Source organism: Bombus vancouverensis, chromosome 7 (assembly GCF_051014615.1).
Source record: "Bombus vancouverensis nearcticus chromosome 7, iyBomVanc1_principal, whole genome shotgun sequence".
Taxonomy (NCBI): Eukaryota; Metazoa; Arthropoda; class Insecta; order Hymenoptera; family Apidae; genus Bombus; species Bombus vancouverensis.
Genome location: NC_134917.1, coordinates 9,236,768 through 9,254,105, shown reverse-complemented (window position 1 = coordinate 9,254,105; position 17,338 = coordinate 9,236,768). Strand labels below are relative to the sequence as shown.

At 31.5% G+C, this 17,338-nt stretch overlaps 1 protein-coding gene across 2 annotated transcripts in view; it reads right to left on the bottom strand.

The window, feature by feature from the left end:
• Positions 1 to 4,622: 4,622 nt before the first annotated feature.
• LOC117159055 (trace amine-associated receptor 9) overlaps positions 4,623 to 17,338 on the bottom strand; it is a 54,643-nt gene continuing 41,927 nt past the window's right edge. For both annotated transcript variants that reach the window (XM_076620044.1, XM_076620043.1), the window contains exons 5-7: positions 7,258 to 7,412; positions 6,795 to 6,942; positions 4,623 to 5,691 (exon numbers count right to left, since the gene is read on the bottom strand). In XM_076620044.1, coding sequence (XP_076476159.1) covers positions 5,554 to 5,691; positions 6,795 to 6,942; positions 7,258 to 7,412 — 441 coding nt within the window. In that variant the 3' untranslated portion in view covers positions 4,623 to 5,553. The remainder of the gene's footprint in view (positions 5,692 to 6,794; positions 6,943 to 7,257; positions 7,413 to 17,338) is intronic.

The window sequence follows — 17,338 nt, the reverse complement described above, 5'->3', positions numbered from 1 at the left end:
AAGAATCAAATTCAAAAAATGCATCTCCTCAGAATTTGACGAGAAAATTTGGTCTGCGCCAATATTTCTCGGTACTTCAGTACTTATCTCAGCGATTGTAATAAAGCATTTCTAACTGTTGTTTTATAACGTCGTGAAAATTTGCACATCTTAAAACTTCTGGAAACTATCCAGATCGCCAGTGGCGATTCATCGAGAGCGAAAAAAGGGCGAAACTCAAGAACGAAAAGAGAACTCAGATTGTGTAGGTGATAAGAAAGAAGTTGCAACTGATCGTGAGAGATAGTAGTCGTTAACTGACCGCGATGAATATCTCAATCTCTCGGTTCTTAAAGATCGAAAGATTAAATCGGGTGACGGATTAGATCTCGTTTCAAACAGGCATCCAGGCATGAGATAAAAGTAAGAAGTTGAGAGCTAGATCGTTAGAAGCGAAGAAAAAAATATACAAAATCTATTCTTCGAACAATTATGATTGATTTAGATATACATATATATGTTGCGATTTAAATATATAATGATTAAAACTATGAAAAATAATTTCATACGCAAGTTATTTTATTTGATGCAAAAACTCTTAATGAAGTGTATGATTTTTCCTAGATAGCTGCTTGCAGAGATTTCAACGCTCAAGTATTTTTTACAGATGGAAGTATACATATATTTTCATCGTGGATTTCGATTCGTTCGATGATATGTATAAAATGTACATCTGAGCAGATAATAATGAAAATGTATACAATGTTTTTATAAATATTGGTTATTTCATTTAATGGAAAACTTAATAGAGCGTATGACTTTCTTTTATATGTTGCGCGCAGAGATTTGAATATCAATGTATTTTTTACAGATGTAACGGTAATGCAAACATACAAATATTTTCATTATATATTCCAATTTGTTCAACAAGGTATATGAAATAATAATACGTTTGAATAATAATTTATCCGGTGTTTTTATAAGCGTTAGCGATAAATGAAAATATCCAATTCTGTAACATTAAAAGCATTGAAAATTCACATTCAGCAATTTATTAAAAGAGCAAATACAAAGTGTGATATATGCTTTTATGTTTTAATCGGTTTATTTGGAAATATACGAATATTTTTTAACAAAGTAGAGTGGATCTGTACTTCACTGGTTTATATACTGTAAGAAATTCCATTTAACTCATAAGTATATTCTCTTTGGATACTCTTCTATGAAAGCTGGTGACCAATTTACTTAGACATTTCGTTCTGAAGTTCTAAGATAAATGCTGTGTTGTTTTTCACAGTCTTCTTACTGGATAGGAAAAGTAAGTCGCGAATCCTCTAAAAAGGATGTTGTTATTCTTTAAGCCAATAGCACAGCTATTTGCTATCACTAAATTCTATCATATATCTTCTAAAAATCCTAGCCCCCAGCGTTAGGTGTCTACAAAATTTCAATTCAGTAAGCATTCTTGGGCATGCAGATTGCGCATTCTCGCAAGCATACTCGGCCACACACGACATAAGCTTCTGCTACGTATAAATTCTAGGAAATATCGTCGGGTTAAGTGCTTTCGATGACCCTTGAAAGTACGTTGTCGCTAACGTATACACGTTACTTTAAGCCTCTGTCATTTGAACAATTCCTTACAATTCATTAAAACAGTTAAAGAATATAGCGATAGAACGATAAATATAAATTATCACAAACAACGTGAAACATAAAAACTGATTTGTCGAATTTTGTTGAGCCAGTTCGAAGTTATTCACAAGACACAAATAGAAAAGCAGAGACAAGCGATGGTGTGGCAAACATTTTTCAAAACTTATGATCTTAAATAATTTCGTGTTTGAGAATCGGACATATAATTTATATAATGAAACTGAGAAACTGCTAAGAAGTGGAATTTGATCGGGTTGACTTCTCAGAAGCTCGTATAATGTACTAAAAAATTGTAATATATTAATCGGCGATTATCTACAGTCTACTGCGTTAATGACGTGCAAGATTGAATAATTACAAACAGATGAAGAATGATAAAGAGTTCGAATGTGTATATATGTAACACTGACGAATTATACGATAATCGACAGTATATGCATGTCACGGCTTAATAGTTTCTATTGAAACGACAACGAACGTTCTCTTTTATCCCTCTTAGGTAACCACGCGCACAGCAAGCTTGCTCCCTTTTCCATGCAGAATCTTACACATCGGCACGACCGTGGTCTCGAGAACGCCTTTAGAAGACATTCCCGCATCCATTGACCTACATTGAAGCTATGGGCCATAAAAGGGAGGAAGACAGAACGATGGAAGAAGAGTACGAGGTAGACTTTCTTATAAATAAGCTGTTCGGAACGTATTCCATTAACCAACCGTACGGGTAATCCTTGAAGTTTCCTTTGAAAAAAAAATTTTAACGACAGTTCGTGTAAAGCTATACTGTTTCTTCTATTTGAAGAATATGCGCAATTTTAATGTACCGGCTGCTACACGTTGGTCATCAGTGATCTACACTTTAATGAAATTTTTTGGAACGATTAAAGCAAGATCAATTTCATATCTTTTAAAAACTGTTCAACAACGCAGATGCGATAGTTTGCAAAAATTACATGATTAAATAAAAATTTATGACGTAGTATATTATGCTCTATTGCGATTCTCCGAGCAAAATATATAAAATTAGGGTGAAAGTCAACGTTTGATAAAGATTTTGTTCGTGGGACTAATCAATGGTAAATTGTAATGTTGAAACGTGATTCACACTGAGGCGAATTATTCACTGTAATGTAACTAACTCGAAAGAGTTTATGCCTTCGGAATCCTCATTTTGGTGAAGCATGAAACAATCCGATCATTATCCTTTAATTAAAGTCGAAATTTGTTATATTTAACCACGTACATTTCAAATAACCTAAGCTAAAAATTATCTTGGCTGGACAACGATCGAAAAAATATTCATTTACAAGCTCGTGTCGCTGTCAATGAAATATCGAAGGCAGATATGACACGATATCAATCAATCAATATCCTTGACAAACAAAGGTGGAAGCTCAGACATTCCGATTATCAGTCGTCAAAAACATTCTAACGTTCAAATGAAAATTGAAGAGCTTCGTAGGAACAGAGGCAGTCAAAAACAAAATGACGATTGAAGGAAATTGCTTCGAAAGTTTTAGTCCTAATTTTGTTAATATCAACTACGTTTGAATTGATAATTATAATAGTTGTTAAAAAGCTCTTCTTCTTTTTGTATTTATAAAATAAAGAAAATAAATATATTCATAAAATAATTCAACTATCTGACTAGAAAATAGAAAATGTATAGACTTTCTTTTAGCGTCTTTAATGCTCAAACGATATTCAAAGACACACTCCTCGACTAGCACATCTAATGTACGCGTCGAAGGACTTATTAAAGACAAGGTGTTTGTTTTATTTAACCAAGTCCGAGATATTCATTAACGGTTCTAAAATACAATATAACGTAGCTGAGTAACTCTTTTCCAGTATTAATTACGAATTCTGGTCGTCACCAAAGAATTAACGTAGACAAACAAAACAGAATTCTCCAGAACGGAATATCAACGTTGAGAAGCAGTGAGTGTATATAATTAGCCACAGAAGTATTCGTACATTCTATAACAAGGGTATTTTTATTAAAATAAAATTTCGTCAAGTTTCATGGGAAAGTTAGTGTATTCTACGCTTAGAGACCAATTAAGAACTACTTTGAAAGTAAAACAAGCCTTCTGTGATTAAAATATTAACATAATTTAGAGTTTGAAAGAGAAACTGTTTTCTTACATGTTCGAATATACTTCTAAACTAACACGCTTAACTATAAAACAACATAAATCACAGTATTAAATTAGTTTAACGTACAATAAGTGATTTCGATTAAATTAATCAAAAAGCTACAGAAGGAATTACGATGGGCCGTGATAATTTTTTGAAAAAAGGAAGCAACAGTTGATGATTGATCGATTTAGTTGTAAACTAATAACTTAAGAGATTAACACGCAATCGATTATTGTCAATATTTGTTGTTATTGGATTGGCTACTGTCATTATCTGTTTCCTGATCGACATTTCAAACAATTGCTGTATAAAGTTATTTTTACAAAGTAATAATGCAGATGGACAGCAAACAGAAACAACTGCAAGCGGATAATACAATTAATAGAGAAATTATTCGCTTCGTTTAACTCTACAATATTTGAATGATACCCAAATAATGACATTCTTAAACATAACCATTTAACATAACTTTAATTATGTATGTAACAATGAAGCAAATGAGAAAAATTAGAATACAGATCTAGCATCTATCATACAGATTTTAAATTATAAAATGATATATTATCATATAGATAAGGGCAATGTTTGAAATTACGAACAAATTCTGACTCATTGAACTGAATTCGTTTTAGTTTTCCAATAATTCCGAGCTCTAGCGGTGTCGCGCACTTAGCCTAGTTTACTTCGATGTCTCGGGGCCTTCGTGAATACGTTTCTGAAAGTGTATGCAGGAAAGAAGCTAATGACCCGTGGATTTTCGGTCGATTACGAACTCTCATCTACCGATGCTAATTATTTTTCACATTACTGGAAGAACAATATCGCATGTTCTCACTGTTACCCTTGATGACCATTTATAATATTCGCTATGTAGTTACAGAAATTTGACACATACGTATAATTGCCTACATCCGACAATGTATCATTCTTCTCATTACATCTGCACAATAAATTTCTACGAAAATTTCGAGAACGTGAAATTTATAAAGCAACTACAAAATTCTGACTAAAAGTATAATATATTACATTAGAATCTAGAAATATGAGGAATTTGATACGAATATCTTAATATGTCTACACATCTCGAAGTTTTCATATTTTCCATTATAATATCATCAGTAAATTATAGTAAAAAAATTTCCCTTTGCGCACGCAGGAACCTTTCAATGATGTTTCAGGGTGTTTCATTTTCATCCCGCCAAATGGTGTCAGCATATTTCACGTTTAAAAACAGAATAGTTGATAAATTTTCAAACTTCATTTTCTCGTAAACCAAGTCTAAAATGAAACAATTTTATTCCATATTTTGTTCTTATCTTTTTATAAGGAATCGTCTCATACGTTAGCTTGCACCCTGTACATATTTTATGCGCATTATATTTAATATCGTAACGCATATAATAGACATTGTACGTATTGGCTATAAACATACAAATCGTGGACAAAACACTCAGGACAATCGGCCTCGTGAAAATCGACGATCCACGCGTTAGTTATTAACAGATTGTTCTAACAGGGGAAAGATTCAATTGAGAGCAATCGAATAGTCGGAATTGCTCACGACTTGAGAAAACTCGATATTTATACAATAGAACTGCTGTTTACCGTACAGTAGTCTCCACGGCGTAGCGAGGCTTTAAGGTTTAAAGCACGAAGTAACGGAAGTGATTGATTTACTGACATCTAGAACCGCTAGCAGCGATCTTTACCTTGTGATAGGAATTGAACAGAAACTAAAAGTATAGATCATGTAGCCCTGACCGAAGTTTCCAACACTTATCTTCTCAAGTTTCTGTCAACTCGTTCATCCAGACGCTGGAACACGTAACTTTGACACCCAACGGATTTTACGATCTCACTATATCGCGGAGAGCGTTGCATCAATGTTTGACTGCTATGGTTGTAATTGTAATGCTGTATAAAACATACATGAAACGTGTAAAAGTGCAAATGTAAATAAAACATAAGTTTTTATGCATATATTTTATAAAAAGACACTCGAATTTTTAAAAAAGCATCATTATAAGTTTACAAAATTTCTATGAAAAATTACGAACTTGTCATATTGATCATTCTGACAGTTCAGAATATGTAGAGAATAGATAGAATATAGATAGATAGAATATGTAGAGAATATAAATAGAATGTAAAACGTAGAAAATGTTAACAGTCAAAATTAAGCTACGTCTTCTATGCATAGATGTGTGAATCGCTCGCATAACAATAATAATATGTAATAGTATGCGCTTAAGTATGCCATAACGATTATACACGTGCTTATGGAAATACTGGTGCACGTACCGGTTTACTGGAATTTCTTCTGTATACACATAGTTAAACTAAATCCCTTGTACTAATTATCCTGGTAGTTCCAGTCAAACATAAATAAATGCTAGATATTTATATGCATACAAATAAAAATGAAACATTATTGTATAAAACAATATTATGAAACTGATATTTATATATTTATACGTTAATGTAATTATATATATTACAGAATAACATTTTATAATATATTAAAAAATTCACTACGAGTATATTGTACTTTTAGAATTTGAAACATTCCTAATGAGATCTCTACATGTTATTGCGAAACGGTCATCAAAGAACTATTGATTTTACTGAATTTTAAAATTGTTTGTCTATGATTCATCGTACTTTTTTGTAGTTTCCATTTATCAATGAAGCTAATAAATATTGCAACATACAAAAAGAATATTACATCACAGACCTACGTATGCATTATACGGTAAGAATGTTCAATTAACTGTCTATCTGGATCAGCAATCGTTTGGGACAAGTGTTATTTACCGAGAGACCAGTTTTATTTTCTCTCGTAAGTATTATTGAGATTAGGTTGTGCTGTAAAGCCATTTCATTAAGTATTATGTCTGATTGAGCATCAAGCAATTTGATGAATCGTTAAGCGAGCTATCGCGGTTTTGTTGTCAGCCGAGCTCTTTTTAAATTGAGCCTATTGATTGGAGGTTCGAGTAGTACCAAACTTGACTTACCCTCTCCATATGGCCTCCACTAACGACCTCCGGCGTGTTAACGCAAACCACCCTTTTCAGGCGCAGTTTGTTAACGTGGAAGGCTGAACCGTAGCAGTACATCAGCACCATCGTTGTAGGGAAATAAAAACAACAGCACGCGAGAATCCTGAAAATAAGGAAGAACGCAATAAATTTTCGTTCCTTTATACAAAGCAATTTTTCAAAAATGAGAAAGGATAAATAGAGTAAGAGGTATAGGTATAAAGACACGAGTAAACATGGATAAGGCGAATGAAACACGAATAAATTGAAGCCAAAGGAGAGAAAAAATTATAACAGATAGATGAAATCTTACCTTACCTTGTTTAATTTATGGTACAAGAACGATATTTACAATTTAGTACACAACACTGTACTCAATAAATCAATTGTCAAGTTAGCTAATATTTTTAATGATTATTATTATGAATTTAAAAAATACCGAAGGGAAGCCCTGGCGAAGAAAGGGTCGCAGGCAAGAAGACCAGAGCCGTTAAAGTAATAACCACCTCTTGGTAGTACGAGAGCACCAAAAATCGCCACGCTTGCTATCCAAGTAGTTGACATCACTGCCACGCAACCCTGCCGCATGTAATACTGCGTCACATACACAAAAAATAATCATTCTTTTTTTTTTCTTTTTGAGCATATGTGATTATACATGCGATTATGTTTAATAGGTTGAACAATTATAAATTTATGCAGCGAAAGATTTGTTTCGCGCGTCTAGCTGAAATACGGAAAGAAAAGTTATAGTAGTAGAAGAAAATATATAATATGTGTGATTTATATTAACTTTTATCTGTAAATATGAAGAAGAAAATATTACATTTTTCTGAATATAATAATACAGTAACTTATGAGTAGTAATAGTTGTAACACTTCATATTAACCACCCTGTATATAAATAATACAATATGCACACAGAACTTGAAAATTCGCGAGATGCACGTGTATCAAAGTAATTCCTGCTTAATGTTCAATTCTACTTTTTCGAAAACTAAATTACTTTCAAAAGACCCGTTCATAACGTGGATGAAGTTTTGTAATTATCTCGTGTTTGCGTTGACACATTTCCATTGAATTTCTTTGTCCGCGAAAGAGTTAAAACTGAAACGAATCGGACGGGATATAATTTTAAATTAACGAAACAGTTGTTAAATTGACAGAGTTTTGACGAAAAAAATTTTACTTTATATATATATTTATTTAATTTCATACGTAGGATAGTGGTTTGCTGATTATTCCCGCCTATTCAGTTTGGAATTATTCCTAAAAAGTGTGCACTTGACAAGTTTCCAAATTCGATTTAACGACGATTGGAATAGAACAATTTTATTGTATATTTTCAATTTATTTTTACAAACGCTCTACCCTGCGTTTACAAAAATCGAATTTTCTTAAAAGAAATACGATGTAAGTTGTTATTTCACATAGTGTTAAATAATTTTCATGTACACTTAAAAATATGTATGTATACTTAAAACAATGAAAAAGAGTAACTGCTAGTATTGTACTTCAAATTGTTACCGAGAAATTATTTTAAACCAACGCTATCCGTTACAGGGAGCAAGTAGTGATAATCAATATTTAGCCCACCATAGGCAATCTGAGTCTCTGACAAACTTTCAAATTTTATTTTCAACTTATCTAATAAAACTTCCAAACATTTGACGTACTGAATGATTTTATAACATAGTGGGAACATTCATAAGTACCCCACAATTTTTTTCAATTTTGATTTTCCAAGATTTATGAAACCTGGCAGAGGAAAGAAATAAAAATTGAATATAATCAAATCAATTTGTCTAATGTGAAAAAGTATATTTAGTTTTGTTAATTTTATTTACGCTGTCTTTATTTATTTTATTAGTATAATGCATATATACGCGACAAATTTTTCAATATGATTTTCCTTTTCTCTCTAAATTAAACTTTTTAGGAAAGAAGTGGTATTCCATGCACTTTGAACTTATTTTTTTACCTCTCCTTTCTACACGCTATACGTATAAAATTTTCGACCGTAGCAACTCGTGTCTTTATTAGAATAGTCACAAACTGCCCTCTAAAAGCAAGCCGATATTTTCAGCAAACGTGTAGCGGTACCGATGGTCGAGAATTAGTAACTAACATAGAAAAGCACTCGAACCGACTGCTCGAGAAATTAACCACAGTACGTAGCAATGCCCTATTAATATCCACTCCATTTAAACTAATTTTCGAAAGTAATCCAAGCGATAGATCATCATTCCCTAGGCTTACAATTCAGAGTCACAAAGTGTAATAATTAGGTATCATTCTGGTAACAAAAAATTTATTTCTTAAGATAAATCTAATTGCAAACGCATTGAATCTACAAAATAATAACCCATTTTCATGTTGTTATTTTACATTTATATTTGTTGTCAAAGAGTCGATAACCGAAAATAATTTTGAAAGAAATGTATTACTTTCAATGTATAGTTATTTATATATCGTTTATTATAATATCGACGAATTCAAACCAATTTGCACAAATTACAAAATGTAGAGATCCTTTTGTACGCATCGAGTATAAAAAGGGTTCGTATCGGGGAAATGTATTAAATGTGTAATAATAATGATGTACACGGTTTTGAAAGAAGGTGGAACACACATTTCATGGCATACCAAAATTCGTGTGGTATGTACATATCATTAATCGAACAAATTCATTAATGTGCTTACGGTCAATATTTGGTTCGATCGAAATCAGTTCTGTATGTATATCATTTGTGAAAGTTTGTTGTTCCAAATTATTTAATGATTCGTTGAAAACTACACGCTAAACAATATGGAATTTTGAACAAATTCTTGTATAAGAAATACAAAGCAATTAGAGAAACTCGTAGTTCGCTACAGATTTTCGTCTTCCTTCGTTTGCAATGTTATTACTAACTTGATCTTGCAGTAAACTTACTTCTATGTATGTAGTTCTACGAATTAGCTATGATTGCAGATCCAAGAACTTTGCCAATAAATGTTAACACGTACTTCTAACTACGGCGAAACTATGAAACAGTTTCTATTAGTTAAAATTAGCCGCCATCGAAATAAACTTCTATTCAAATTATCATTCAAATGAACTGTTTGTTTAATTTATCGCTGTAAAAAGTTTTTAATCGCACATTTACTTAAGGAAGTCAGTCTTATCCAAAAATGACTCCTGATTTTTCTGCTCTCTGATGTTGTAACAACAAAGTTATGAAACAAAAAATGGAAATAAACTATTCATAATACAATAGACGAAGTTACCAGTAAGCATTTATAATAATATAACAATTTTCTTTATTTGCTATATTAATTATAGTATAATAGTATATTATATTAGTATCTTAATTTAGTATATTTATTTAGTATATTAATTTTAGGGATTTGTAACATCATTTCAACTTACGCGATACATAGGAAACTGAATTTTCAACTCAAACACGGCAAAATGATAGCAGAGATTCAAAATTGTCTTGCTTCAGTTAAAATTAAACTACCGCAAATTAACCAATTATTATTATATCCTACATTTATATTTCTTTTATTTGTCGTATTGTTCTTTGAAAATATTTCATAAGCAAATGTAATATCGACAAAAGAAAAGCCTTTTAATTTTAATTAACAAATCCCACGCACCTTACGTCAAATATTCAAAAATAATGTATAATGTGTATTAAAAAAAAAACCAACAGAGTTAAAATCAAATCAAATCTGATCAGATGAGGTAAAAAATATGTCAAAAGAAATTTCGAATTGTTTCTAGACTTTGAAGATATCAATTCGAATATGCATATAATAATATGCAATATACTCTACTATTCATTTTATTACGCGGATATACTTAATATTTCTAATTAATTAAAAACATAACCGGACAAAGTAACAATATTACGATATACGAAATTGCTTTTACGTTTGTAAAACCGACGTTATTTCTTCCCGGATCCAATAATGCATAAATATGTTGTCGCTATTGTTTATATTAATCATGAAAATTGAAGTTTTTCACGATATTATTGAAATTTTGCAAGTGGAATCAGGAAGCAACATCGACTATTATTTTGATCAAACTAGAAAAGAGGACAGTAGAAATCGATGAACATTCAATTGGCGGAAAATTACGGACTGAATAGTCTACGAGAGTCAGCAAATTGTCAGATTACGTTCTCCGTCTGATTCATCTTTTATATTAAAACATCTCTTTGGATCAATTAAACATAAAGTTAAATTATTCCGAATTTTTTGAAGTTCGTTGAACTGTATTTTTGTGCCTTAATATATATAAACTTACAACTAATGTACAAATCACATTGTGAAAATTACATTTTTTCTTAATCTCACTTAATATTCTGTATATATTATGTATATATATTTGTATATATTATGAGATGTCATGATTAGCTGTGTAATTTGTAGCAAATTTTTTCTATCTTAATATGTGGCATTTAATAAGTGGTATGGACTGGTCAAATTCAAAGTTCGGAGAAATATTTCATATACGCCAACCTAATAGTGTAGGTTGTGTGTGCACAAGTTGTAATATGCCCTAGGGAATGAATTCCACTCAAATATATGTACTATATAATAAGCAACATGTATCTTTTCTGTCCTTTTAGCTCACCTTACTACATATTCATTACATCAGTAATTTCAATGAATAATCACAGTATGCATAGAAATGTAAATATTCGTACATTTCTTTATACGTACACTGCCTTTAGATACAAATATTCGATACTTCCTCATGCTTAAATAACTTACTGTTAATAACTTCCCTCCCATATAAGAAACATTTGTAATAAAATGTATCAATTTATCTTTATTTAACGCATCGATGTATCCATATTGAAATAAAAAAATAGGAAAAATCTTCAATTAAAAATAATCATGACGATTCCCTAGAAAATACATCGCAAATTCGTTGGATTAATTGGAAATCCTATATAATAGCCATTTATAAATATCCCTATATAATAATCATAAAATAGAGATGTGTAGCCATACTGAAGCAAACGGATATTAATAATAACCATAACGGTTTCCCAAAGCGAAAATATTTCACACAGCTCTTGAGTTAAGTTGGGTCTTAGAGGACTAGATCTATTTTATGTACACAATAACTCAGATAACGGAATATGATATCGGATAGTGAGCATAATATAATTTTCGACATAGGAGAATGAAAAATATTTCCGAGTTTTATGATCTGGCGTAAAATTCGTGAAGACGAGAAATTTTTGCGCGAGCGAGTCGCGTTGTTTTAAGGCGAACTCGATTGTCTTGAAGGATCCCTCGGATACGACGCTTTTCATTGCGAACGAGTTCGACAGTCGAGTAAAAGTGGGAAAGCCGGCGATTTGGCTGCTCGACAAAAAGCTGAGAGATAACGCTTGCGGGGAGGAGTCATTCAACGGGTTACCTCGCATAAAAAAAAGGGAACGAAACTGTCGTGAAATCGATTCGCTGTACATTTGTTCGTATATGGATACTGTGTCGGCTTAGCTTTTTTTCTCTTGCCTAAAAAACGAAGAAACCGGTGATGTGCATTTCATACGTCTATATCTATGTATTTGGCTATGTAATAAATTCGTTCTTTAGAAAAATGTCAAAGATCTTTATTTTTATATAACATGTATATTTCATTGTTGGTGTGTACTGGTACGTGACACTGAGCAAAAGTCTCCATTTACAATAGATATCTCGGAATGACAATTAGTCATATTTTTAGAATGTAATATCCACACGCTGAATGTAGAAACGATTCTTTAGACGTTCTCTTCATGACATATTACTCTTTTGTAGCTTTCCCTGAAATTCATATTTTCTTCGAGCTATTTCATTATTCAAATATCAAACGAAATAATCTTCCATTTTCAATAATCATATTATCAATGATACAGATTTTCTCACAGCGTCCCACGCGCGCAGGCAACGTGTTATTTGAGGATAATTGAAATGAAAGCAATTCCGAGAGCAAATATTGTTGTGTACAAATTTGGTTTTATTGTTTATGGCCTTCAAATGTATGCAAAATATGATATTTAAAATTCAAACAAATATTAAGATCCAAATTATTTGCTATTTTATTTGAGAGAGGTAACTATACTAAAATATTATTTGGTCTTAAGACAAAATGCAAATACACTTCTCGTGTTATCTAGAGAATAAAAATAATATGATATTTGAAATACATTATTCATTACTTCAAATAGTTATTTTTTATTTTTGTTTCAAATAAAATTTGGCAATCTGACGAATACATGCGTATGTATCTTTAAAATTTAAAACAGTAAGATAATATAAATAAGTACATTTTATTATATTTGTACGTATCTAAATAAAAGATTGTATATGTGTGTCTAGCAAGAAAGGACATTAGAATGAATACAGAATCCAATACAAAGCGTAGTAATCCTATTTTGAGAAATAAATAAAAGCGAAGAAAATAGAAAAGAGAATACAAGCGACACTCTGAAACTGAGATTCTCAAGGGATCAACTATAGTGTACACCACGGTGTATGAGATTCTTCGACTGAGCGCGCCTCTTGTACATATCCGTGTATTCTCAACAAATCCACTTATTCGTGCCAAACTTTGCGTGTAAAACTTCACAGCGCGTCTCAATTGTTTGATACAATACAATTTTCAAATTATCTTCAGCCAAGGATCTTTATTCACGTTTCGTGATATTTGTTGAATATAATTTTTATGTATTCAATTGAAACTCTCAATTTCGTAAAAACAATTTAAAGAAACTTGGCAGTGCATGAACCGATTTTAAAGTACTATCTTTATTCAAGTTCTATATTTAATATTCTCTTGAATATTTAATAATATTGAATCGAACTATTTATATATGTCGGGTTATCATTAGGATTTAAGGCGCGTAATGATTCTTCGTTTGAATTAGCCATTGTTTTACGAAACAGAGAATATATTTACGCGAATAAACAAGATTTTACAAAATATTATGAATAATGAGTTTAATAAATGATAAGATTAACAAACGATAAGTTTAACTAATAATTAGATTAAAGAATAATAAGTTTAACGAACAATAAGAGGAATGAATAATATGTCTTAATAAATTTAACGAATAATGAGATTAACGATTGATAGGTTTTACGAATAATGAATTTAATTAACGCTATTAACAATGTTCCGGGGTTCAAACGAATCCACGGTCAACGGGATAACTCTTTACTATGCGTAGAATAATTTTAAACACAAAAAAATACGATTGCTGAGACACTCGGTAAACTGCTCGATGTATCACTTTCCAAGGCGATCACACGAATGAATATCTGATGAAAATCTTTTTCGCTATACGACTGCATTTGTTTGTTATATGCTCGCTGGAGACATCGAGAAGGTTCCAATCGTTGTTGCTAGGCAATTTCTGTCAAAAGTTTGTTGTATACTCTTTGGAAACATCGAGAAAGATCCAAACGCCGTTACTAGGCAGTTTCTGTCTGGAGATTGATTCCTAATACAACGTGTGTCCCATTATATCGACATCTCTAAAGTACAATTCTATGTGATTTCTAGGGAGAACAATACAACCGATCCACACCTTCGTCAGACAAAACGTTTATCCCGTGACCGTGGCTACGTTCGGCGACCAGTTGTCACCTCGAACCCACTTTCGCTTTCACAAATATCAAACAATTACAAATGACAATTGCTTAATTACAGTTATGATAAAATCTAGGCTAAAGCATTAGAAGGCTTCCTCAAAATTGCAAAGGGAAGGCTCCGGTTTTCCTTTCATCTCCGACATATATAAATATGCATAATACCAGGCATAAGCTAATACATTATCTCCAAGTTAATCATTTTCTAAAGTTGGTAATTTAATTAGAAAGAAAGAAGAACAGGTAACACCCACACAAGCAATTATTTACGCTTCCATGTGTGATCAAAGTTTGTAAACAATATGCAAGACATGTTATTAAAATACAAAGTAACTGATAATTATTTAAACTTCGATAACTTCGGGGATTGAGTCTTAAAGCTTCGAAAGTTGTCCGGCCCAAAAGCTTGGTATTTAACATAAAATTAAACCTTAAAGTTTCAAACACTTAAACTTTATACACCACCACTTTTGTTATCTTATTACAGTACTTGATATTATATTATACGTTCTTATATTTCATCGTTGCATTACTCTAACTACAGTGCCTTACATAAAATGCATATGGTTTACAGTTCGCCAGATGAATAAAAGTTTTAAATGAATAATCCCCGACGATTTTAAAAAGCTATCAAGTGTAACAATTCAGAACTGTAAGTAAGAAAGCGAGGAATGGCGTCTGTTATTACTTCCCTTCTCTTAACCAGTGCCTGGTAACCACTAGTAACCGCAGGAAAGTGGATAGCGCGGTCGAATATACGGCTAAACCGAAGGAAACCACTGAAAAGATTACGTGTCGTGGACGAACTTACAGCTGAACTGCAAGAGCAATTGCTATGCTAAAAGACAGGAGATCGTGGATGAATTTACAGCTAAATTCTAAGAAGCCATTGAATGTACTAATGAAATAAAACAGGAGAATTTTTGGTACAAAACGCTAGCAGCACCGTCAGAAGACCAAAAAAAAAAAAAAACGTAAACAGAATCTGGTAACATAATTATTAGACTACGGATATTTATGCGAATTCGTGTTTTTATAAGGACAAATGAAGAAACATTTGTTTTACTTACTAAACGTTATAACAGGTACTAATCTTTGCATATTTTATGTATGTACCTTTGCATGTGATACACATTTTGTGGATTTTGCAGTTTTAAATTTCTTATAGGTGTATAAAAGATTACAGTGTAATGATTACGTATATAATAAACAAGTCGTATGATAAAACATCTTTTCAAAGTGAATATTCATAATTTGCTCGATACCCACACAGGCAAATGGCGTGGAACTTACGAGATTATGGAAAATAAAATACTTCACTACCGTAAAGTAGGTCGCTAAATTCACAAACACCGAAGAAGTTCAGCATTATAATCTTGTTGTTAAAAATCAACGGCGCGTCTATACAAAGAAACGCTAGCACGCGGGAAGCGTTATTTGAAATTATAAATCGTCTCGTACATCTCGTCGCTGGTGAACAACTATCAGCTTTACTTCAAGTGATAGAGGATTAAGTGGCTTCAGAGACCCTATCTGTGCACGAGACGCTGACTCTGACTACAAGGTAAATGGATGGCAATAATAAACTTTAGTTAAAGGACTGTGATGAATAGTACAATACTAATCCTAAAATCTTCCAAGTGAAACCATTGTATATAGTTTCTAATAGAAAAATATAACATTACAATCCTTGGACTGTGAAATTAACATTATTGCATTTTTTTCATTACTATTAGATAATTATTTCAAAGATATGTAATGAAATTGTTATTATTATGCAGCATCTGTTGTCTCACTTTTGTAGTAAAACTTCTCATTAAAAGTTAAGAAGAAGATATCCTGATTATCACACAAGGTATCTTGGGTGCTTACGTAGAAAAGTCAATAGATGATGAATCGGAATAACTATAATCGTGGAAAATTTATTCTATCAATTCTGAATCTGTCACTATCGCCCGGCTATACTTCAAGCTGTTCCAAAGTTATGATAGATATGATAGAATGGTTGTTATCCTTTTCCTGAAAGTGAGGTTTCTCGGCGATCTCAAGGCATTTTTTTAATATCTATCGATAACTTTTAAAAATACATTGCCAGCGATTTTTCTACGTTAATTTAGGTGAATATAGATGGAAAAAGAAGAAACTCAGCTAAAACGATTTCTGACAAAATATACAAAATTTTAATGAATTCTAGATCTTGGTATGATATATGGTGTACGTCAATCTTCTTCTTTCTACAACTCTCAGTAGCAGATTTTGTAGGATATCAAAATAACTTGACAGCATCAATATATCAATTTTAGCGTGGTCCCATGCTTGAAAATTTTGGAATATTGGATTGACACGTTTATTTATTTGTACATATTCATCTCTCGATTATAGAAATGTTTACTATTAAATTATGAAAAACAATTTCAACTGTTTTCAGTACTACATATTTCCATTTTGAAGTGTTTTATCTACACAAATTATGTATAATTGAAGATTGTACTCGTATATTTAACTTCCATTGTTATTTATAAATTAATTAATAAAACGTAAGATTGAAATAAAGAACTGTGTAAACATATAATATATATATATATATATATACAGGATGGTCTTTAGAATTATAAATGAAGAAAAATGTGTTTCATAACTTTCTCGACCTCATCTTTTATAGTGGTTTCAATCCATCAAAAAATAAATAGTAAAAAATAAGTTCTCTTGAATAAGGAGAAACATATATGAATGATCGTTAAAATGTACCAGAAAAAGCACTAATTGTATAGATACTAAATGACATAAGAAGAAGTAAAATGTAGATAAATAGACAACTTTTTTTAAGATTTACGATGACAGCAAGAAAGACACTTATTAGATTTCATATTTTCAAAATT